The 25,765-nt window shown below is 36.9% G+C and overlaps 1 protein-coding gene across 17 annotated transcripts in view; it reads right to left on the bottom strand.

Annotated features, from left to right (window-relative positions):
- The window catches only part of SOX5 (SRY-box transcription factor 5), a 999,607-nt gene that overhangs the window by 201,272 nt on the left and 772,570 nt on the right, over positions 1-25,765 (bottom strand). For all 17 annotated transcript variants that reach the window (XM_047787389.1, XM_047787393.1, XM_047787388.1 and 14 more), the window contains 3 exons: positions 18,867-18,953; positions 7,027-7,199; positions 1,197-1,265 (listed from right to left, as the gene is read on the bottom strand). In XM_047787389.1, the coding sequence (XP_047643345.1) occupies positions 1,197-1,265; positions 7,027-7,199; positions 18,867-18,953 (329 nt within the window). The remainder of the gene's footprint in view (positions 1-1,196; positions 1,266-7,026; positions 7,200-18,866; positions 18,954-25,765) is intronic.

Raw genomic sequence — 25,765 nt, 5'->3', positions numbered from 1 at the left:
AGATATAATACCACATTAGAAATGTGCTGTTCATAATTAGGCGAAGCAAAGAGTCCTGGTTGGAACATGTCCCTCATGTTTCTGTTTCACTGAAGCTGTGACCAGCACACTGAAATCTCAGGTAGAACAAGAATGAGTAAACCTTGACCGGGCTCTATAATCCAGAGTAAAGCAATTAATGTACCTGACCCAGTTAGTAAAATGGGATAAGCTTTTTTGGTCAAAGAAGTCTAAATATGATTAACATGCGGACAAGTTTGCTTCTGTCATTTATGATATTTACACTTAAGAAAAGAGACTGGATTCTTAAGATACAACTTTAAGAAAAATGATCGTTTCTCCCCAGATAAGTTGACTGCCAATCTAACAGCTGCTTCCAGATGGATGATGTCACATAAAATTGGGTTCGTTGCTCCATGAACTAAACGCCTTTGCTTGCTAGTCAAAGCAAGTACTGAGTGCTTACTGTGTGCCTTTGACACTACATGGAAGTGCTCCATCCATGATTTTATTAAATCCTCAGAAATCCTCTCCAATAAAAATGCTTTCAGAAAAGGGAATTTTCAGAAAGGGAAACACATTTTGTCAAAGAGTGTGCCACTAGCAAGGGATGGGGATGGGCATAGCCCTGGCAGCTTAGCTGCCATCACTGCAAATTTCCACATAAGGAAAACATGCCGGTTGCAGAGCCCTCGGTCTTGGCTTCTCCAGGCCCTATGAAGGGTGAGATTCAACTTGACACCAAGTCATCACCGTTCCTATCTCCACCTTGATCATCAGTGGCTTGTGAGCATAAGGTAAAAAGCACTCTGCCACCAGTAACTGAAAACTGGCTGTACACTTCTGCTCCAGTCCCTGGCATCTCCCCCAGTAAGAACACTGACGGGCATATTTTAAACATTATAGAATAGAGAAAAATGAAACATTTTCAACATTTCTCAACAATAATTTCCTTTCAGTGTAGGATTAAAAACTACAGTCAGCTTGCTTCACCTGAACCACCCAGACGCAAACAGGCTGGTGACAGAGCCAGTATCTGCAAGATTCTTGTGACATGGATGGGGGGGTGGGGGGGAGAGGTCACAATTAGGCTGAAAGTATCTTTTATTTTGGAGCTATTTCAGTTGGGTCATTAAATACGGGAAACAAAAATCTCTTCCTTAATTGGAAGTACGTATGAAATTATGATTTCTGACCTGGATCTGTTGCTGAAGCAAATTGATTTTGTGTTGTTGCTGCAGAAGCTGCTGCTGTTGTCTCGCGATCTGTGGAGAAATTGCACATGAAAAATTTAAGGGTATAGTGTGGTCCCGGTGGGGGAGAGGGGGGATTACCAATGTTCTGTATCTCAAAGTTTGATTGGACACCGATTAAGCTGATGAAAAGACATGTGCCCGCACCCCTACAGTACCAACAATTCAGCCCTAAATTGGATCAAACAAGGTATTTAGACTTTAGGAACAGTGAGTTTCTTTTGGCCTAAAGCAAATGAAACCAAAGACACGGAAACAGTGATCCAATCCAGTATCAGATGTGAAGAGTTTCAAAAATCCCTCTTCCTGGCAATATATTTAGGAGGTACTGCCTCTGACATTTTCAGCCCTTAGAAAAGAAGGAGAATATTTCAGAAACAGGAGGGTGTGCAAAAAGGAGTTCAGAGAAGCACAAAGTGTTGTAAATGCTGTGTGCCTTAGTGAGGTTTTGGTATGTTTTTGTGTTTTGGTAAATACTGCCATTACTGCTGAGTCCTCAACACCCTCAATTCTGGTTTCTGCCCCTATTCTCCACTACAGGGATTCTTAGTAAAGTCACCAGTCACTTCCAATTTTTGAAATTCTGCAGTGTTTTCTAGTCCTCACCACTTAACTTTCCATCCAAATTCAATACTCAAGTGCTTTCCTGCAATCTGGAACTTTCTCCCTTTGTTCTATGGCATCTCATTTCCCTGGTTTGGTCCTACCTAAAAGCCCTTTTCTTCTCAAATTACTGTCAATGGCTCTGTCCAGCCACTCAGTGTTGTAGGGTCAATTTTAGACTCTCTTCCTTTCCCTCTGTACTTATGTCCACACAAATGCCAAGTGATTACAAATTTGTTTCTCTAGTCTAGACCTTTGCTTCAAGTTTCAGGTCCATTTATCCAATGACATTCTCAAAGGCATTTCAAATTCAACAGGTTCAAAACTAAACTCAGGAATTAGTCTCCAATGTGGCCATCTTAAGTGTTTCCTAAGCCAGAATACAATGATTATCCCATTATTTGCTCTTCTGACATCCTCTACCTACCTAGTACTATACCTATACTACCACAGTTATGATGCTATATTTATTTTGGTTTTGTTTTAATTAACAGGTTTCCTAGGCAGAAACCCATAAATACAGTGGGGTTTGGGACCATGTGGATTTTGCTCACACTATTTGGAAAAGGAATACTTTTGAACACTTTGCAAAAGGAGTACGATGAATATTTAATGAAGACTGCATGAGTGAATAGATAAGAAAAATTTAAACACTTCATTACATGAGATAGGGCAGGAAGCCTTCTCATAAGTATGTAACTTCTAACCTCATGAAATTTATCGCTCTTATAAATAGGCTCTAGTTCCTATTCTCAATGTTATAATCACTATCATTTTCATTACAAAGGTGTATGTTTTAACCTCTGTATCAGAAAGCTAAAAATTCAGGAAAAAAACTGACCTAAGCATAGTCTATTACTGTGAATGAAAGTAAAGAAGCTACAGGATGAAGATGGGCCTACATGGCTGCACAATGAATTTCTTATTTCCCCTATGTATATGGCACAATTAAATTAATTAATTAATTTATTTATTTTTTATTTATTTTGTCTTTTTAGGGCCGCACCCACGACATGTGGAGGTTCCCAGGCTAGGGGTCAATTGGAGCTGTAGCCGTCGGCCTACGCCACAGCCACAGCAACATCTGTGACCTACACCACAGCTCACAGCAATGCCAGATACTTAACCCACTGAGCGCAGCCAGAAATCAAACCTGTGTCCTCATGGATAACTAGTCAGATTCATTTCCATTGAGCCATGACAGGAACTCCCTATTTTATTTATTTTTATTTTATTTTTTTGCTTTTTAGGGCTACAAGAGTGGCATATGGAAGTTCTCAGGCTAGGGGTCGAATTGGAGCTGCAGCTGCCAGCCTACACCACAACTCAGAGCAATGCCAGATCCCTAACCCTCTAAGTGAGGCCAAGGATCAAACCTGCATCCTTGTGGATACTAGTTGGGTTTGTTACAGCTGAGCCACAATGGGAACTCCCAATTATATTTTAACGTTTTCATTTTATCTTAGGAATACAGCTTTTAAAAATTCCTTTTTTTTTCTTTTTTTGAAGAAAAAACAGGAAAGGAGACGGTAGAAAAAGAAACACCACTCTTTTCTATAAGCCTGGTTCTTTCATTCTACATATCAATATTTCAGCTGCCATTTAAAGCCTTCTGTAAGCACCTTAAGATTTTATCAAGAAACTGACGCCTTTATAGCCCTCCACAACTTCCTCCTGCTCTAAGCCACTGGTGCCTCTAGCCTGAGTTGCCCTGATAGCCTCCTATTTGCACCTTCTACTTCTGTCCTTGCTCCCTGAAGCCAATTACATACCAGCATGAGGAGAGAGCCTTTTAAAATGTAAGTTGTGTCATGTTGTTCATCTTTTCAAAGCCCTCTGTCTCACTCAGAGTAAAAGCCAGTTTCCACTTGACACCTGCAAAGCCCTGGATATCTGGCCTCCTGCTGTTCTTGAATCTCACCTCCTTTCACTCTTGGCTTTGTTGCTCCACTCCTGCCACACCAAGGACACATCTACTTCCCAAGGATACTCTTGCCTCTGGGCCTTTGCACAGCTTTCCCCTCCATCCAGGAAAACTCTTTTCCTAGATAACTGTACTGCTCACTGCCTCCCCTCCTACAAGTCTCTGTTCATCTGTTACTGTCTTCCATGAGCACTCTTTTTTTTGTCTTTTTGCCTTTTCCAGGGCCACTCCCCCGGCAGCATATGGAGTTCCCAGGCTAGGGATGCAATCGGAGCTGTAGCCACCGGTCTACACCAGAGCCACAGCAACACGGGATCCAAGCCTCGTCTGCAGCCCACATCACAGTTCACGGGATCCGAGCCGTGTCTGCGACCTACACCACAGCTCAGGGCAACGCCAGATCGTTAACTCACTGAGCAAGGCCAGGGATCGAATCGCAACCTCATTGTTCCTAGTGGGATTCGCCAACCACTGTGCCATGACAGGAACCCCATAAGCACTCATTTTGAAAGAGCCTATCTCTCTACCTGGTCCCCTCAATTCTATTTCTCGGTTTTATTTTCACCATATGTTATGTTTTACTTATTTATTGTCTATCTCTTCCCAACCAGAATTCAGAACATGAGGGCTTTTTTGTCTGTGTTATTCCTTGCTGTATCCCTACACCTGGATGAAAAGATCAGGGGCCACAAGAGCATTGACAATGCCAGTGCTGCATGGGTGAAGACCTGGGAGGGCAGAATGGGCTCCAGGAATCTGACCTATAGCTCTCAGGAGGGATCTTCTCTCAGGCTGTGTAGGCACCATTGCCTGGCATCTCTCTGAAACAGGAGAGATGTTCTGGAAGAACCTAAGGATTTCTGAAGTTCTAAAGAGAATGTCAGAATAAGTACAAATTCTAGAATCTGTAGATGATATTTGAGGATGGGCCAGAATGTGAAAGAGGGAGAAAAGAACCTTGGTTGCCATTAGTAATTGCTCAGAAATTTTTTTTAAGACAAGTGTGTCCTCCAGCCTATCAATGTAAGGACTCTCCTACCAAGAAATATCCCCATCTGAGCTCCAGTTTCAGAGGCTTCTTGAAGTTTCTAGAATTTGGATGTCTGAAGGTATTGAGAGTTATGGATGAGAAAAGAGCAGTGTTTTTCTAGACTGCCATAGGCAATCACTCTGAACTGTTTTATCACAGGGGTAAAGCAAGAGGAATATGGGTCATCTCCAATAATAGGCCATATACATACCGAAGGAAAATGGTCAGGCTTTTCATTAAAATTAAAAATATCACCTTCAAGCAGAGAGGAATCATCAAGTAGAGAAGAGTAAAAAGGGAAAGACAGAAGGTCTCCTCAAATATAATCTATTTTTCCACCTCCCTCAATTTTGCTAGTTTACATTTTGAATGCTGTCTTGAAAGTTTTGCAGTATTTGTGTGGACACAAAAATACCCTTGAGGAGTTCCTGTCGTGGCTCAGTGGTTAACGAATCCGACTAGGAACCATGAGGTTGCCAGTTCGATCCCTGGCCTTGCTCAGTGGATTAGGAATCCGGCGTTGCCGTGAGCTGTGGTGTAGGTCGCAGACGTGGCTCGGATTCTGCATTGCTGTGGCTCTGGCATAGGCTGGTGGCTACAGCTCCGATTGGACCCCTAGCCTGGGAACCTCCATATGCTGCGGGAGCAGCCCAAGAAATGGCAAAAAAGACAAAAAAAAATACCCCTGAATAAATAACGGCCCTCCACAACTTAAGATGTGAGTGGACTGAACCCAGAACATGGAACAGTGATATGAGTTAGTCCTAGAAAAGATGTGCTGACTTTATATGTAAGCTCACCTTACGACACCTTCCATCTTCCCTTCCCACTACCATCAATTTTCCTTGAAGTCATAGTTCTTCCTCGTTACCTCCATTTCTCCACTATGTCTCCTTCAACATGTCAATTCTTATCATCTGATTTCTGCTACTAAAACTTTGTAGAAGCCATATGCTTAAAGGTTGACACTGAAAATCTAAATGGCAACTCTAGTAGCTTCTTGCTTCTGTTCACTTTGCTCTACCAGCTAAATGCCAGCATCTTCCACGGTTTCTATCTACCCTTCGTCTCTTTCCATTTTCTCAAGATATTACCACTATTTTAATTTAGGGCCCATAAACCTGCCATTCCTCTTCAGGAAGCACCTTAGCTCTAGATAGTAATACAGGTATCTCTTGTATGCCATTTAGATCTGTCTTTAAATGCCAGATCCAACCACCCAAACCAAGAAATACTTAGTATCATATCAATCAACATTTATCAAATTACTCTTCTTACATTGCTTCAAATTAATGAGCACTATCTGAAGTTATTTTGTTAGTTTTTCTTTTTCTTTGTTAACCACCTCACTCTCCACTAGGATTTAGGTGCTTTGTCTTTCTGGTTAATTCAGGTAACTTCAGCAGTTAGCACAGTAACTGGCACTCAAGCAGCACCTAAATAAACAAATAAAACTTACCTTCTCCAGGGGTTAAACTATCATCTCTACATAGATAGCCTAAGAAACTTAGCTAACCCCTTTCTTCAAAATTGCTTTTGGGTTTATCTGTTTTCTCACATAATTTCAGATGGACAACATGACAACAGCTCTAATTCAACATAATAAAACCACGTGCTTTTCCAAATTTGTCTTGCTCTTGATTTTCCCTGTCAAGGAAAACAGGCTCAACACTTTTTTTCTCTCTCTCCCACTTAAAAATTTAACCAACCATAATTCTTCCACCTATTTATTCCTTTCTTCTCTTTTTCCATGGTCATTACGCTATCTAGTTTAGATTCTCATGCTTTATTTAAATGATTATAATAGCCTCCTAACCAAACTTCCTGCATCATAATTGCAAATTTACTTCACTTGTTCAATCCTACTTAGCCTTCAAAGCTCATACCAAACACACTGAATGAGAGCTTTCACAATGGCCCTGACTGGAAATGTTCTCTTGGCTCTCTGTGGTTCTTTTGGGTACTTCTCTCATGACAGATCAGAATTTCACCTTGATTATATCATTTCCATGTTACGTGCCACTAAAATAGTTGATAAAATTCTTCAGATCAGTCTACTTGTTTGCTTTGGTGCTTTGCCTTTTTAATTACTTATGTGAGGCAGGGAAAGCGGGGGAAGGAGAAGCTTCCATTAATCTTTGTCTCAAAGAGTGACCTAGAAATTGCAGGCCAAACAATGCCTGAGGAAGGTGACTGCATCTCTAGTTCTCACTCACCTGTTCTTGCTGCTGCTTGGCCAGCTCCATTTGCTGACGCTGTTTCTCAATCTGAGATGCAGCCAGTTTCTTCTGCTCATCATGGGCAGCCAACAGCTGCTCTCGCAGACTGGTTAGCTGATTGATCATACCCATGAGCTGCCTCTCCTTCTCAGCCAGGCTTTCGGGAGTCCCTGAAAATAAGAAGACAATAAAACATGTAAGGAAAGAGAAATGAGAAGAGAGTGGTCTTTCAATGACACTGACTCTGGTGTATAGAGAACTATTACAAATAAAGGTTTGACACCCAAACAAACATATACTTACTTCTTTTAGATTGTAACTCAGTGAAAAGTGATGACTATTTACACATTAAAAAATATCAGAATGAACAAATATTTTGATGGTTTTTTATTGATGACAAATAATAATCTACAGCTTTTTTTCCCTTTTATTTTACAAGTAAATCAAAAACTGTTGGCAAAGCATTTGCTATTCTTAATGGTCTACGTCGGGGCCTGATGTGTTTTTGATATAAAAAGAGATTTAAAGCACAGTTCTTGGCCCTAAGTAGTATTTTTAAAAATCAATTAAAGAGGCAATAAAATATATGAAAATTTAATAACCATAATTATTAAGACTGATGTATTATTATCAGTGATATGATTCTCTTTCTTAAAAAAAGAAGACCCTTGATAAATCACTCAGAACTAAGGAATCCTGGAGTTCCCATCATGGCTCAGTGGTTAACGAATACGACTAAGAACCAGGAGGTTGTGGGTTCGATCCCTGGCCTTGCTCAGTGGGTTAAGGATCTGGCATTGCCGTGAGCTGTGGTGTAGGTTGCAGATGCGGCTCGGATCCTGCGTTGCTGTGGTTGTGGCGTAGGCTGACAGCTACAGCTCCAGTTTGACCCCTAGCCTGGGAATGTCCATATGCTATGGGGGCGGCCCTAGGAAAGACAAAAAAAAAAAAAGAAATAAGGAATCCTACATTTCAAAAAGAAAAACATCTATTAGCCAATCAAGTTTTAGACTGTTTTCTCACATGCCACTCAGAGGCTTTCTTCAAAAATAGAATATAGCTAGCAGGAAAAATATTCAAGTTTGATAATATAAATTTAGGCTATGATGAAATAATGAAATGTAGTTGGAAAACTAACAGATCACATTATGGCCACTCAAGAGTACAGTTAAATCCAAGGTTTGGAGACCAAGTCACACAGTCATTATTTAAGTAAATAATATGCTAAAGATATTTAAAACACCAGTGAATCTTCTAAGTCAAGTTAGAATACTTATTTGATACGCCGGAAATGTGAGCAGTTCACCGAAATAGAAACGATATCACTTTTAATTGTTCTCTTAAGATTCACCGGATAGACAAGACCCCTTTGGTAAAAAGTACGAGCACTAGGGGAGAACATACTTTTTAATTACAATTTTCACTTCAAACATAAGACACTGAGCACTATTTTAATAATGCATTTGCCACCTGTATGTGTAATTAGATAGAAGGATCTGTTATATATAACTCAGTCACCCTTCTCCACCCCACCGCATTTCTCCCCACCAATTTATGCTCAAAAGCATGCACTGTTTTTAGGAAGTAGTAGCTATAGTTAGCAGCTTATAATTTTCATGTGCCCATTTGGAATGGAAATAAAATTTTTAATGTTTTATATAGGTTAGAGAACAAAGATCCAGAGAGAAATTCTGAGTGGATACGGGGCAAGAATCACACCTTATACTCCTTAATTATCAACTCCTAGCCTTATTTAGGGCAGGTACTCAATAAATTGTTGCCAATAACTTATTATACCTGTGATATTTGGATTCCATCAAACAGAAGTACATTTACTGTAAGAATAATAACTATATGACTATTCTAATTAGATTAACATTTAATAACCTAAATATGCCCTGGAAAGATTTTATTTTTTGGCTGCACCTGTGGCATGTGGAAGTTCCCGGGCCAAGGATCAAACCTGTGCCACAGTTGTAACCAGAGTTACTGCAGTGACAATGTTGGATCCTTAATCCACTGCACCACAAAGGAACTCTAGGAAATATATTTTTAATGAAAATAATTGAAATGATAGTAAAATGTGCACCCTCATATGGAGAAGTAAACAGTAAACACATTTCTAGGAATACACACAAGGAAAAGCAATATGTGTCAAGTCTTGTAATCTGCATAACCTTTAAGGAAGTAGTTACACTTCTAAAAATCTAACCCAGGAAAACAGTAGGAAATGCAAATAAGTATTAGAAGTGTTTTACATGAAATATTAGAAATATTAGAAACAATCTGAATGTCAAATGGGAATAATCAAATAATTAGGGGATATCCAGATGGTAGGGTATTTTGCATCTATTAAAAAATATTTTTAAAGAATATTTAGGAGTTTCTGCTGTGGCACAGTGGGTTAAGAATCTAAGTGCAGTGTCTCTGGTCGCTGCGGAGGCACAGGTTCCACCCCTGGACTGGTACAGAGGATTAAACAATCTGGCATTGCCGCAGCTGCAGTGTAGATCACAGCTGCCACCTGAATTCAATCCATGGCCCAGGAACTTCCTTATTCATGATATAAAGCTAGGTGAAAAATTTGGATAGGAAGGAACATTTGAACACTTCATTGAATGCACATATTTTATACTAAAAAAAAAAGACTGGAAGAAAATATATCTCTATATTAATGATGGCTCTTTCTAGGTGGTAGGATACGGGTCATTTTAATGTTTTATTCATATTTTTATATATAGAAAATTTTCTACAATGAACATTATTACTATTATTTGCATACTCAGAAAAATGTATTGCATGTAAACATGGTAAGTATAATTCAAAAGCTTTAAGTGGCATTATCATATTTTAATAACTGATAACAATGTGTGTCAATACCAATGTGTAAAGAAATATATTTATTTTATGATGAATACAAATGAGTATTTTGGCATTCAGTATATGAGATATTAACAAAATCCTTTTGTCTTCACTTAGTCACATATCCATCAATAAGATTTACTTGAGATCTAATTTTATAGTCCATATTCAATTTAAATTCTGTAAACCATTAGCCCACCTTCCTGCATCTTTCATGTTTCAGTGCAAACTCTTGTGTCTTTTAATTATAGTCTTGCTTTGATCCCCTAAGAATGAAGGATTACCTAAGAGACAAAATATCCAATGTTTCGGTTCTTTCTACTGCCTAGGGACGATGTGAATGGCTATCATTTGAGCAATTCTTACAGTTCTGTAGCTTCCACAGAAGTGCAGGTCAGAACATTCCTTACCACACTGTGACAGAAGTCATGAAGGAAGGGAAGTAGCTTTAGTCACCCCCGTCTCAGTAAGAGACAGCACCATGCATACAATGGTTATATTTTGTCATCTGCCTCATCTTTCATATCTAATTCAGTGAGAATCCTATCAATCCTACAACATATTATACATCAGTCCACATATTTTAGTTTCCACTAATGCCTCTTAATCCAGGCTACCACCATCTCTTTCTTGCCCTGACTATTACAATAGTTTCGAAACAATATATCTTCTTCTACTTCTCCTACTAAAACCCAGTCTCCAAGCAAAAGTTCAGAGTGACCATTTAGAAAGGTGTATCAGATCATGTCACATGCCTGTATAAAACCACTTTATAGCTTTATACGGTACACGGAATAACATTCAAACTCCTTATCCTTACAAAGCCCTGAATGAATAGACTCTTGCCTTCTTTGGCATCGTCTTCTCCCATTTTCTCTTTGGCCAAAGTGCTCCAGTTACACGGCCTTCTTTGAGTTTCTCTAATACCAATATGCAAACTTGCTGCCACCTTAGGGGCTCCGCTCTCCAATTATTTCCCTCTGGAAAACTCTTCCCCTAAAGCAGGGTTTCTCAACCTTAGCACTGTTGACATTGTAGGCCAGACAATTCTTTTTCTGGGGAGTTGTGTTGTATACATGCTGGGAGCACTCCCTGTCTAGTTGTAACATCCAAAAATGGCATCAGACATTGCTAAATTTCCCCTGCTAGAGTACCACTTCAAATGCCTAGCTTTTTTCTTTCATTGAGTCAATATATATCCACAGAGTTCCTCCTGGGTGCCTCACACTGTCTTGGGAGTTGGGGATACAACACGGTACGAGTCATACAAGAATGTTTGCTTCGTGGAGCCAACATGTAAATGGAAGAGATAACAAATGAACAAACAAACAAACTCAGGATGGTAATTTAAATGCCAACTCCTCAGAGTGCTTTCCCTGAACACTGAAATTACAGAAGGCACCATCTTACTGTCTATAACATCACCCCATTTTTATTCTGTACATAATATTACCATAAATCGTATATTGTTATTGACGTAGTTATTTATTTGCCAAATCTCCCAGTAGAGTGAGAGCTCTATGTGGGCAGAATACTAGCCTGTTTTGTCGAATACTGTATCCCCAGAGCAATGCAGAGTAGAAACCTCATAACTTTTATTAAATGAATAAAATAAATAAACTTCTTGATAACAAAGTCCTTGATTGGCTGATAATGCACATTTCTATGCAAATAAATATATTCCTCATCAGGATTACTTAAATTAAGGATGGTCTCAAATACATTTGAAATAACAAGAAAAAAATCCTTGGAAGCTGATGTTTCCCCACTATAGTTTTATTTTGCCAAAATGAAATAGATAAATGGCTTGAAGTTAAACAATCAACATCACAGTAAATTTGGGGGAATTTTGACACAATTAGAGGAAAAGTAAAAAGTAGGGTCATTCAGGAAAGGAAAAGTCCTAGAGTTTTCAAGCTGAAAGTAAGCTAGAGATTATGTTTCTTCCCTCAAAAATATTACCACCACACATTAAAACCTTTGTTTTGAAGCAACAGTCAATCTTCGCCAGGATTTTTTTTTTCTTTTATTGTTGGTGTTACTTAGATTATCAATGTTCCAATTTGGATAGGACTCTATATGGTTTAATTTTTTTTATGGAAATGTTGTTGCTTTGAACCAGTATTCCACTTGAAGGATCTAAATGTCATTTGTTGTGTTGCCTTTAAAAATGCTGCCTATTGAAAGGGCCTCTACTAGATTGTAGAGACAGCTCTGAAGGGCAGAAATCTGTCTATTCCATTTTCTACCATTACATCTCCAGAACACAGCACATGCCAAGACAGAGAGTAGTGTTTGTTGAATGAACTGAAAATATAATGAATAGAAACTAACAAGTTAGTCTAAATTTACAATTAAGAGATTTTTTTCAACGGCGGTTGTATCCAACAAGAGAAAAAAGTTAGAACCCCTCATTGGAAGGTATGAGTGGCTTTATTCTACTTCATCAAAGGAATATTTGTTAAATGATCCAATTTACAAACATCAGTGAACTCGCTGTTTTCACTGACCACAAATGTAATCAAACTTTGATAAAATTTAGTTACATATCCTTTCCTACAATATAGATACCCTCGCAAGTTGGAATCAATTAAAATTACATTAGGAATACTATCATCTATTTTGTGACAGTATAAATTGCTATTCTAGTGTACGCTGCTATTATTATATTCTTACCTCCTTCAGGACTTCTATAATATATTTTGAAAAATAGTTTAATTCTTTTTGCTTCAAAATCTTAAAAGGTGGGCTTTGTCTTAGATTTTAAAATGGATGTACTATAGAAAGCTTTCAATTTTAAAGGTGACAATCATTACAGTGAAATGGAACACATACAAAGTAGCTATGGTTTTTACCACTGTTACCCTATGGCTCGATGTTTTGTTTCTGGGACATTACAAATAAGATGTGTGCATTATCATCTGTGCAATGAAAGCAAGGGTCAGTCTTATCTTTTTAAATTTATTTTATTTTATTTTATTTTATTTTATTTTATCTTTTTAGGGCCACACTCACGGCATATGGAGGTTCCAAGGCTAGAGGTCAAATCAGAACTGCAGTTGCTGGCCCACACCACAGCCATAGCAATGCCAGATCTGAGCCCCGTCCATGACCTACACCATAGCTCGCTCACAGCAACAAAGGATCCTTAACCCACCAAGCAATGCCAGGGATTGAACCTGCATCCTCATGGATGCTAGTCGGATTTGTTTCTGCTGAGCCATGACGGGAAGTCTCTTACCTTTTTTTAAAATATAAGTCTACATAATTTCTTATTATAAATGTCTACTTTTCCCTCCCATTCCTTTTAGGGCCACACCCACAGCATATGGAAGTGCCCTGGGCTAGGGGCAGAATCAGAACTACAGCTTCCAGCCTACGCCACAGCCACAGCCACACCAGATCCTAGCTGCATCTGCAATCTATACCACAGCTTGTGGCAACACCAGATCTTTAACACAGTGAGTGAGGCCAGAGATGGAACCTACATCCTCAGGGAGAAAAAGGTGGCTCCTTAACCCTCCGAACCACAAGGGAAACTTCACAAATGTCTACTTTTTAATGGAGACTGTAAGTGTATAAACTTTTTCCAAGATTATTCCATCCACTTACTTGAATATTTATACTGAAAATGTAAAAAACAGTTTTTTCTTTAAAGGTATCACATTAAATTTGCTGCATTTACAGACTGGGATGTAATCAGTGAAAGCCATCTTAAAACATGACATTTTTTTCGTCATTCATTCATCAAACACTAACTGGGTTCCAAAATTTGGGACAACAGTAAGCGAGGGAGTCTACAAGGAAAGTTCACCATGTAAGTAGGCTAGCAATGGGTGCATTTTAGAGGGTCATTTAGCTGCATGTTTGAAAGGATTTTAGAGATCATCTCCTCCAACTTTACTGAGGACAGACCACCAAGCACCATGTGAAGAGCACAGGGCCTGAAGACAGAATTAAATTCACATTTTGACCTTGCCACGACTAGAAGTATGTGGTTTGTATAATTAATCTCTCTCTCTCTCTCTCTGAGTCTCAATTTCTTCCTACATAAAAAGGGAATAAAATGACTTTGTTACAATAATTTTCTAAGGAAAACTTTAACAAACTGCCTGTATATAAATGGGCATGTACTCAATAGTAATCTGCAACTGTCTTTAAATAAGGGGATGAGGAAATAAACCAAAAGACATAACTTGATTTCCCCAAGTCCTTGAAAGAATCAGGGCAACAAGACACCGAATCTTTTTGATTATACTATGCTTCCCTAGTAAGAGAAACATTAATTTAAAAGAGGAAAAGGTTTCAGGTTAATTCTATCATCCAGTGATCTGGATAGCATTAAGCTTTGGAGTGGGCATCTACAAGAAAAAAATAATGTTTTTATAATTATTTCAATTTTAGAATCTTTACACCCTTAGCACAAATCAATAGTTGTTACATGAATGAATGTATTTTTAAATGAGAAAAATGTTGAGGAGAACATATTTTTATTTTCAAATATATATAAAACCCAGATTAAATATGTAAGAGTATCTGCTTAAAACGTGCATTACTAAGTACCTGCTGTAAAGGGTATATAAAACTTCTTAACTGGTGACCTGGATTATCAATAAACAAATCAATGAGATCCAGTGGCTGATCGTTCTCTTCTATGCCTTGCTGTGTTTACACACTGGCATAAGGACTCTGGCTTTCAAAGATAGAGCAAGTAACTGATTTGCAGAAAACATAAAGTCACTTTCTGCTTTTATAGACACTGCCAAACTTAGTTTAAAAATGCATATTCTGTGCACCAGTAGTCTTTCTTCAATTCTTATGAAATAGGTTTTTACAAAAAGAGAAAACATTATTCATAAGCAACTACAAGGACTTATAAAACAAGCTAAGTAGATTAAAAACATTAAACATTTACTTTATTTAGAAGTAAATGACTATATGTTATGTACCTTCCTTATGGTTGACTCTTATGTTAAACAAATTCCAGATCCAACAGTTCCCTCAGAAAATAAGGAAATAATCAACATTTCCAACCCCTCTTAAAAATGTGAAGACACACACACACACACACACACACACACACACATAATGTAAAAATGAAATAGTCACAAGGGAATTAGCAAACCATGTGTTTCATAAACAGTTACTGAATTTTTTAAAAAATGGGTTTAAAACAACTTTCAAAGTTATACAAACCCTTACATATCTAAATGCTGAGATTTTAGTTTCCATGTCTTAAATTAACAAAACTCCAAGGATACTTTACTAGATTTATTACCTGGGACCTGATTTCTATTCCAAGCCTGCTTATTTTCAAATTGTCTAATGTTATTTAAACAGAATTATCTCTTTCAAGCCATATACTAAATCTACACATCTCTTTTATCTCAAAATTGTATGTCACCTAAGAGAGGATCTACTTTAATCCACATGCTGAATCTACATAGCATGTCTTGTTCATGAGTTCTGAAAGGCCCTAGTGTTGCTGAATGGATTATTTCCTTGAATCCATTACTGGCATTCCAGAGCTGTTTGGTGTTTGCCTTTATGTCCCATCTTCTAGAAAGAGCAAAATTACAGCTTTCCAAAAGATCCAGTTTTTTATTATACCAACTGCAGCTGGCATTTTCCTTCATACCGGACACAACACTTTGCCGGCCTAAATGAATGCATTCTGAACAGGATGAGAAGGGCCTACCAGGAATACCAACAGGAAAGAAACCAGACCCTAAAGCATTCTTCAAACAAGGCAGGTAGAGAAAGTGATCTAGGTTTTTCTGAGTGACCTAGCCAGAAAACCTCTCAAACAATGCCCTGCTGTTGCGACCTGACCAAAAGAAATATTTACAAGAATTTTGCATGCTGATATTTTGTTATAATTCTACAAATAAATTTAAGTCAGTAAAATACACATTTTGCAATGACTTTGTTGAAAAACAAACGATCTGTTTAGATTAGGCAAAGCTGCCGTGGATCCCCAGATACCGTCCTCAGGTGAAGTGCCAATGCAATGACCTTCAGTGTAATGGAATTTCATGCTAGCTAAAACAATGTGTGTCGCTACTGGCTGCCAACTGGAGTGCAGGCACTGTTTCTCCCCCTTCTCGGTAACGGTGAGGCTATAAAATATATTTCTTCACCTTTCACACAACGGTTACTCAGTGCTTCTGTTATAGACAAGAGCAAAAAAAGAAAAAAAGGAAAAAAAAACAACAACTCTGTAAACTGGCCAGTTATACTCTATGTCTGATTAGGGAAGAAGAAATAAATAATTTCTTTAGGCAGTTAATCAGTTTATAACATGTATTCACTGTTTGCTGTCCGTAGAGCTTTTTAGCCAAACTGTTTTGTTCTGCAAAACTGCATCCAGTGTCCTTTTTGGTGTGTGTTGCAGAGGATTGTTTCTAATGTAACTTTAAAACCTAATTACTTCACATTTCCAAAGTACCAGACCATAAAATGGTCTAGATTCTAACAGGCAAGATAATCCAACATGAAAAATAATTTCATGCTTTTAGAAGTGGGTGACCTTTACCAACTCCCATTGTTTCTTGAAAAATGAGATTGACTTTAAGCGGGTATGACAACACTTTATTGATAGGTAAGCTATCCGGACCAAATGCTATTTATTTCTTCTAGTTTTAAAATTTGACCATTTTGTTTTCTTTTTAAATAGTCATAGTAAGAAACACTTCTTTGAACTTTGCCAAGCTGTAAGTTTAATCTTTGTCCAAATGCCTGGAAAGTAATTCACTCGCAGCAACTTGAAGCCCACACTAAGGAACTGAGCTCTGCCTTCACTTGGCTATGGTCTTAGATATTCAACAATGGGCATGGGGCGTGCACGTGCAAACACACACACACACACACACACACACACACACACCCTTGCACTCACTCACTTACTCATATGTTTCCTGGAACTAATTAAAAGTTAAGTGAAAACTGACCAGTGTAAATGGATGAGAAAGAAGACTCAGTAAATAATGTAAAGGCTGTAAACATCTTAATATATGCAAAGGTTCTATTCAAACACATTATTCTAAAATATCACTAATAAATCATCTAATAATTGAGTAAGTTCATATTTTCAGATTTAAAAAAAAAAAAGTCATGCAGATCCTTTCCTACCCTGACTGAAAGCAGTGTGCTCATACATGAGACTTATGCCTTTTATTTGCCTCATAAAAAATAGCTGCTGAACAGCTAGGCCATTGTTCTTGACTAACTTCTTCTGAGGTGGCATGAAAACCACATTCCTCGGTAGTACATAATCAGTGTCTGACCCCCCAAGAACCATTAAGTCAAATTCATTTACCCCCAGAGGGCAACACACTATTGTTATCTTCTCAGCTTTCCAGCAACCTATAAAAAAGGGATAGTAATTGCAACTGTCAAGGGCAGTCGGTAGGAAAACTGACCCAACCTTTTTTCTCCCAATTTTCTGCCAAACCTGATCCAAGCACCTAATAACCATGCCCCCAACAGAAGGAAGATCTAGAGTTGCTTTTAAAATGCATCAGAAAACAGCTTTTTGAACAGAAACAGAGGACAATAACCAAACTTGTGCTCTGAAAGTGAAGCTTAAAAAACTCAAATTTAAAGACAGAAACTTCTTTTGTGACTGTACTGCAGCTTCCTGAACTAACCCCACAGGCAAGCCTGAAAGGACAGCTGAGCTTCTTTCCTCTAAGCTTGTCATCACTGCTGTTGCTGCTTTTAAGTTAGACTTGTGAGGAAAACGAGGGAGGGAGAAGTGTTTGTCCTCCAATGGAATGAGATCACAAGGCTTGGAACAGGCGGTCTTCTCTGCTCTACTCTCAGTCATTACCTGGGTCACAGGAGAATAAAGAACCTTGAAGAATACATCCATATCTCAGGTGCAAATGGGTTAAAATCCAATGAAATAAAGGACCTGCTGCCTCAGAAAAAGAAACTTCTCTGTTCTCTTTAGACTTTCTCTTTAAGCTCTCTGAGGGATGTTGTTATTTGTTTGAATTTCATTCCATTTTAGATTTTGGTTACTTAATTTGCTGATTAGCAGGAGTTTAGTCTCTCACCTGATCACAGCCTGAATATATGTAAACTCCAGACATATGGATGAAGAGAGAAATACTCAAACATTTTCTGGAAGTTTCCCAAACAGAGATGCTGATACCACAGAGGTCAAATACTTGAGAAGGCTGATCTGTGCTTTGCCTTTCTACAGGATGCTCTAATGCGATAGAGCCTTCAGTGAGACAGTTGCCTCTCATCCAGAGAGCACGTGCATGTACACACTTATGCAAAAAGTTATTTATATGCATATTTCTACATGTATATTAATATAAATCTGGTGATATTTTAAATATATATTCAGCCTCTATCAAAACCAGAAAGTAATATATAACAAAATATTTTAATGTTGATGAATACGTATTTTTTTCTTAAAATTAGTCCTTCAGCACTCAGATCAAAAGTGCCCAACTGACGACAAACAGAACAATAAAAGTGCCCAACTGTCTACTCTGGTCTGAGCAAGTACATCTTTTAATTAGTTGAGAGGATACTTTGATTTTATTTCTACATGAGAAATTAAATCTTCTCTCCTTGTCTTTCCCGGTTTTAAATGTAGATTATGCACATTCATACTTCTAATACATAGAATTTATAAAATCATCTCATGATACGCAGTTTTTAACCCAGGGTAGAAACGTTTGTAGTTATCAAGTGAGTCATTTAAATTTTTTAAAAATTATAAAAACCAAAAACTGTTACAGATATAGTGGGGTTATTCTGTTAAAATAACATACCATTTATACCATAAAGCACAAAGGGAGAAAATAAGAACTCAGGTCCATCCCCTTTCAAGCTAGAAAGAAGAAACACCAAAGACAGAGAATATATGGGGGCAGAAGTACTTTATCATCATCAATATTTCTAAATATCAGATTTAATTTGGTTCATCTGGATCAAAATAATTGCAAACATATTACCTTTTATTTCACCAAAGTTCCCTGATCCCATTGCAAGAAGCTTGTCTTTCCAGTCCTTTGAGAGTAGCTTTTCAATACTGGGGGTTTCTAAGTAAAGAAAAAAATAAATAAATAAAAGGTAAGCAAATCAACATGACTATCTTTATAATGTAGCTCATTAAAAGTCTATCTGCTAAAAATAAGGCCATCCCTATCCAGGCCTCAGTTCATAATGACTTCATCAACAAACTGATAACAGGGGAGGAAAAAAAGAATGTGTTTTGTCACCTGCTGTTTCAAAATCATTAGCTTTTCCCTCTTGCGGAACAAAGCCCTACTAATTCTTTATGACAATGGGTACATATAAACCTGCGGTTCATTGTTTTTCAATTTGGTGAACAAATTCTTGCTATAATGGATGCTTGTCAATTTCAGGGTGGTAGTCTGCAGTCAAAAAATAATTATGTTGATAAAATGCAGAGTTAAAAAAAGGCAAAGAATTAGCTCTTAAATCTGCTACATGTAATTATATCCCTCTGTGTGTTTACAATTACATCCACTTTATAATATGTGTTTAACATCGTGTGGTGGTAAGCACACTGTGGAAAGATTTGCCAGTATCATGAACATTTAAAAAAAAAAAGTTCATATAAAGGAAGCTTTTCAAAGACTGCAAAATCTAGAGAAGTGCCTAATGCCTGTAATGGCAACTTATTATTTGCTTATTTCAGATGTGTATCACACTTTTAAAATGCCCCGTATTAAGACAGGGCACATATATTTTAGAGAGCAGGGTTATGCGTGAACCTGATATTTGTTTCTAACATACCACATGGTTTTGATTTCTCCCTTTGTGTTGAATTTTAATGTATAAGTAAATATAAATGCTAATAAAACTCCCAAACATTAAACTCAGTTCCAAATAATGTAATTGTATATTCTTGTCAGCATTTAGATGGGTACACAATTACAATGGCTTTCAATCCCACGATTAGCACTGCATTCAGTTAGAAAATGGTGTGTACTAAAAGATAAGTGTCCCAGTATGCTCCATCTAAATAACAATACCCACACTTATTATCTAGATCGAAGACACACACTGCCGTTCTCCACATTGGTGTTTATGTGTATTTGTGTTTGTTCAGACATTTGTTTACCCCCTACTAGGAGCATAAAGGGAGTACATGTTAACTTATCAAAGGGACCGTCTGGCCTAGAGACCATAAGATTATTAGAAACGGGTTAATTCTCCCCACAGTAAAATGCATTTTAAAGCGTCTTCAGCATCATCTTGGCTAATGCTATCTACTTTTCTCAGGCCCCCATCTTAAAGCCATAGCTCTCGAGAGTCACAAAGCCTGTGCAGAGTTTTCAGCAAAGTGGAGGTGAAATCTTCCTTGGAAAAAACTGGGATAACAGGGAATGCTTCTTTTTCAGATGTCAAAAACTTGGGGAAAATAAAATGATGAAAAGCTCTGACTGATTACTTTACATAGCCTGTATGTATAGTGTATACACACACACAACTCCTGTGTGCACACTGACTACGGAATGTTTAAAGTGTATTTTTCCTCTTTGAAACAAAATATATCTCTCCCTTTTTCATATTTAAGGAAAAAAACATCCTAAAGATTTTCCTTTTCCTTTTTCTTAAAATGATATGACAATTCTGAGTAATAAAATGTATTAAACCTCTTCTTACTGTAATCACTCTTTCTGTTCGCTTAGGCTTTAAAAGTAACTTTAAAATACTTCTGCAGGGATTTCCAATGTTTCTACATTCCCAGTAAACACTTCACAAGTAAAATCATTTTTTAAACCTTATCAGAGTAGGTCAAACAAACACCACTGTTTCTTTTTTTCAGTACACTACAAAAATTCTTGAGTAGCATGTAAACAGGGCACAGCCAATACGTATTTGCAATAGAGTACTGTCAGTCATTAAAAGCTAACAAACCTTTGCAAAGCAGGAATGCAGCAATAGAAATCCATTGTGCACTAACAATAGGCTCCTGAACCTCCCGGCACCAAAAGCAGACCATTTTACTTTTAAGGCTATTGTCTGCAAAGTCCATGACAAAGCTTTTCCCCTGCAGCTAGACAAAATATTCACTGTAGTGTGCTCGTAAAGAAACAGAAGTCTTCTGTCTAAGTTGCAGAGTTAAAGAAACAGCCTCCAGATTTCTGAAACCTGCAAAACATTCCTGGCCTCTTTATTAACTTGCATAGAGATAGAAGGCTCGCATTCAAAGCCACTTTTTTCAAGTACCTGACTTTTAACATATACTACAGAAAAATGAATAACTTCAACACCAAGTAATTTGGAAGACATAAAATCAGAAATATATCTAACTCAGGGTTGTCATGCCTGTGGATGAATAAAGACAATAATACTTGCAATTTGGATGAGATATATACTTAAAAGTCAGATTCAATAAACATTTATTGAGTAGCCTATGTGCCAGGAATTACGCTGGATGATTTTTACCTGTATTCTCTCATTTAATCAGAGCAAACACCTGAAGACTCAAATTATGTTATTACATCCATCTTCTGGGTTTTAAAAAAAAAAAAGGACTTGCCTGAGATTTCACAGTATGTAATGGGCAGAGTTGAATCTTGAAGGCTTTTTTTTTCCTTCTTACAAACTCCTAAGTCTTAGGTTGACAGTGAAGTGGTAACAATAACAAGTATTTTGATGGCTAAGTGCTAAACAGTATACCAGGTCCTTTATGTGTGGTATCTCAAACTTCTCATAATAATCTTCTGAATTAGATAATGGTACAACTATTTCACCGTTAAGAAACCAAAGCTTTTGGGACATAGCATGACTTGCCATAAATGGAGCTAAGTTCAACCTACTGGATCCCAAAGCCTTTGCTCTTTCTAGTATATACACCTTACTTCATTTCACCTGCAAAACAGTCCTGGACAGTCAGAAAAACTACTGCCATTAACTCCAGTGAAAGGATAAATTGAATATCCCAGGGTAACATGTACCTACAAAGCAGCATGATGAGATTAAAAGCCAAGGTTCCTTACAGTTTTCATCATATTCAGGATGTAGTCCCACTATATGACTTTGAACTTGAGAATTCTGAAGAATTGAAGGAAAACCTATGACCACAGAGCAGCTACATCCAATTAAATGAAAACATATTCAGATAGTGGAAGGACTACTGCGCTTATAAAGCCAACAATCTGAGTTCTCACCAGGACTTTGACATTGTCTAGCTCAAGGGGACCAAAAGCGTGTCATTTCACCCACTTCATCTCTCTATCTGGACTACTGTGAAAGAGAGCTTTAGGCAAATCCACCTTCACTATTCTACCAACTGCTACTGTTTGAATTTGTCTCCATTGGTAGTTCATGAAAGAGTAGTAAGAAATGATCTCACAATAATGAACACAATAAATGGATATGTACCAATGATTGAATTCTGAAAATGGTAAAGATCCCATATAAATGATTAGAACTGTGAAAGACCAAATGGCAAAAATCTCAATATTTATAATACACCTGTTCGCTAAAGTATGAATATGATTAAAGTGAAATCTGACACAATTTTGTAACTTCTGCTTCAGTGCTTATGGAGTAGAAGATAGTGGCTATCTAATAAATATTCCATTTTCTAAAATGTGATTTTTTAAAATAAAAGTACATATAGAATTGTATTTTAACACTGTGAGTATGGAATATTTGTGGATATATAGTTATTTTCAAATGTTCAAATTCTATATTATCCATTATTTCCATTTTAAGATGTGTCATAGTTTTACTTTAAACACTTTAGAGATTCTTCTGACATGTACTTCTCCCCAATACTGGAGTATCATGATTAGCATCAAAATTAAAGCTAGGGCTCTCTATATTAAAATAAGCATGATAGGTAATAATGGTTATTATTATTTAAATAGCACTTCAGTGTATAGAATGCTGTCACCAGATTCAATAATTTTTCAATGGTGTATAATATTATTATATCCATTTTGCAGATGTGAAAACTTTTAAAGCTCCGAAAGAAAACCAAGGCCCAGCATCACCTAGTCAGAAAGTAGAACAGATGGAATACAAAACCATGGCCTCTTAATGAAAAAACCTGTCTTTTTGGGGATTTTTTTTCAAGGAGAAAATAAATATTAAGAAATTAGCTATAAGATAAATTAGGAAAAAAAAAGACACCCGAATCAGTCAAGCCATTAACAGTAAGATGATTCTAGTTGGATTACTTTTGTTTCTTTCTGTCATCAGGACCTTTTCGATATGTTTGCTTGTTTTTCCCTTCTCACCCTTGCCTCTTTTGCTCACATATGCTTCTTCACATCAATGCCTATGGCAATCCCCACCAGTGAATGGCCCCCCTAACTGTGCCAGCCATTGTTACAACAGCATCCTGCCTCTTTAGGGTCTGTTCATTCCCTATAACTCTCACTCCTTTTTCCCTTCAGTGCCAAACACTCTTAAGACTGACTCCCTCATCTGGAACAATGAGAATGAGAGACTCATGCCAACATATTGTAATTCTCCAACAGGCTCCCAGTGCCAAGAATTAAACCACATTCGCTCCAGTGCAGTAGCTTTACACACAAGCTCAGGTTTTTGCTTTGTGTTTATGTAGGTTTTTTCCCTTAATCTCCCTTGAGCTGCAGTGGCAGAGTTCATTGAAAATTCGAACAAGCAAAAAATATGTATGTATAATATTTGACTTTTTAAACAAAGTCCTAGTAGTTAGTCATACCAAATCTACCACTGTTTATACTTTAATTTGGTGGCTTAAACTAAGCTGTGTTATTCCTGACATGTGATAGGGTACACATTTAGGGATGAAAGTTGTCCTTTGGAAGGAACAACAATATGGCTGAATGTCAAAATATACCAAACCCCTCCTTCAAGGTCAAGGCATGTGTAGATTATTCATGTCATAGAATCAGCATTTTAAACCTGGAAGGATATTTAGATAAGCATTTCACAAAAGTCATTTACTAAAACATACTTTGACCATAATGGAAAATGAAGTTTTTTGGCTACTTATAACCGAAAACAACCAATAAAACAAGCATTCCATTGTTATGTAAATCTAATTAATACAATCAAATTTACATTTCTTTTTTAAAAGATTTAGATCTTTTTATGTGTTAACAGACTGTCAATCTTTAGGGTAGTTATGGGTTATAGAGGATTATTTAACTAAGGAAATTAGTGTTGGGAGATGATTATTCTGTTCAATACAAGCTGGGCAATAACTAGTATAGACCAAACTCTTTATTTCACAGATGGAAAATACAAATGAAGGTAAAAACTTGCATAAAAGCATAAATCTAATTAATGATAAAGGCAGAACTTGAAGCCTAACTCCTAGTTTGGTGTTCTTTTCCATATGCCATACATCACAAGTTCTTTTAATAAAGAGTCAAACTTTTCAAAAATGAAATGTTAGTGCAGTTTTAGTCACCTCCTCTAGTTTTAGACAATAATTAGATGTTAGGTGGTCTGGGTGGTGAACATCTGTTAGAATCAGGTACTGCTAATTCAATATTCTCTCCCCTTGGAAGCTTTCACTTGATGGCCCCCATGAAACTAAAGAATAAATGCAAGTTAGTGCATTTGGCCAGCTATATTTTCCCTCAAAAAGCTAATTACAATTCAATATGTTGCTATTTAGTTATTCAATTACTAATAGTAAGATTATTTTTGAGGGGAAGATTGGGTTAAATCTGGAAACCAAATACCAGTAAGAGTTCAATTCATGTTGGCAATACCTGCACGTCTAGACAATGTTTCGGGGCAAATATTAAACAATGACATGGAAGAAATATAAAAACTTCTGTATCTGGAAAGTATCTGTGTACTGAAGACCAGAAGGCCTTGTAACAGTCCCATTAGCCAAGCACTACAGCTACTCTGCTACTGGAAATGTCAAGTTTCCAGGAAATGTTAAAACACATATACACACATGCACATACACACCACAACACACAATACAAACACATCTGAAATTCCAAAGCATTAGGATTTCAATAAACCTCATTTTTTATATGTAATTATCCTGAGGTGAATTAAGCTCTAGAAATACTTTACTTTTAGTAGTGCCAAAATACTTCTTTGTTTCCACTTGAAATTTAATAAGATCTTGGTTAAGAGAAAAAAAAAAAAAAGCAAAAAAAACCCTTTGGCTTGCTGACTCAAGTTTTGAAATTTTTAATATGCAATCAGTTTTTGGAATGTTGCAATATCTAAATCATTACCCACAGCCTTGAATTTTCTCAATGTACAGGCTAAAACTATTAACACACCAGTTCAATTATACACAATTTTACACCACATTTTAGAAGAATATTTCTTTATCACATGATAAAATACATCATAAAAATATAATTGCTACATATTAATCAATAAACTTGGGTTTCCTCCTCAAAATATAGCTCTGTATTTTCTACACAAAATATCGATTGAGAGACAGACTTAAAAAACTCATGCTTTTACCAATTCCATCATTCAAAAAGTACATTTCATTGCATAAACTATAACATTTTTGGTTTTTTTATTGTTTTAAATACTAGATATCAGCAAAAATAACATAGTACTTTGAGGGTACCACTTCAAAAAGGAGTTGCCAAGAGTTATTCCTCAAGTACAAAAATCTCTCTTATGCTTTGCTACTAAATATAAAAAAAAAAAAATTAATGTCACACAATCTGACTCCATCACTTACTATGACTAATTTTGTGACCTTTGGCAAGTAATTCAACCTCTCTATGCTTCAACTTGCTCATCTATAAAGGGGGATAATAACTGTACTTATATGATTATCAAGAGAATTAAATGAAATAATCTATATAAGTACTTAAAACAGTGCTGAGCACACAGTAATTAAAAAAGGTTGACTAACATTACAACTACAACTCACATTACAATTGAC

This window comes from Phacochoerus africanus, chromosome 7 (assembly GCF_016906955.1).
Source record: "Phacochoerus africanus isolate WHEZ1 chromosome 7, ROS_Pafr_v1, whole genome shotgun sequence".
In the NCBI taxonomy this organism is placed as follows: Eukaryota; Metazoa; Chordata; class Mammalia; order Artiodactyla; family Suidae; genus Phacochoerus; species Phacochoerus africanus.
Note: the sequence above shows the minus strand (reverse complement) of the source record. Positions and strands in the feature narration are given on the sequence as shown.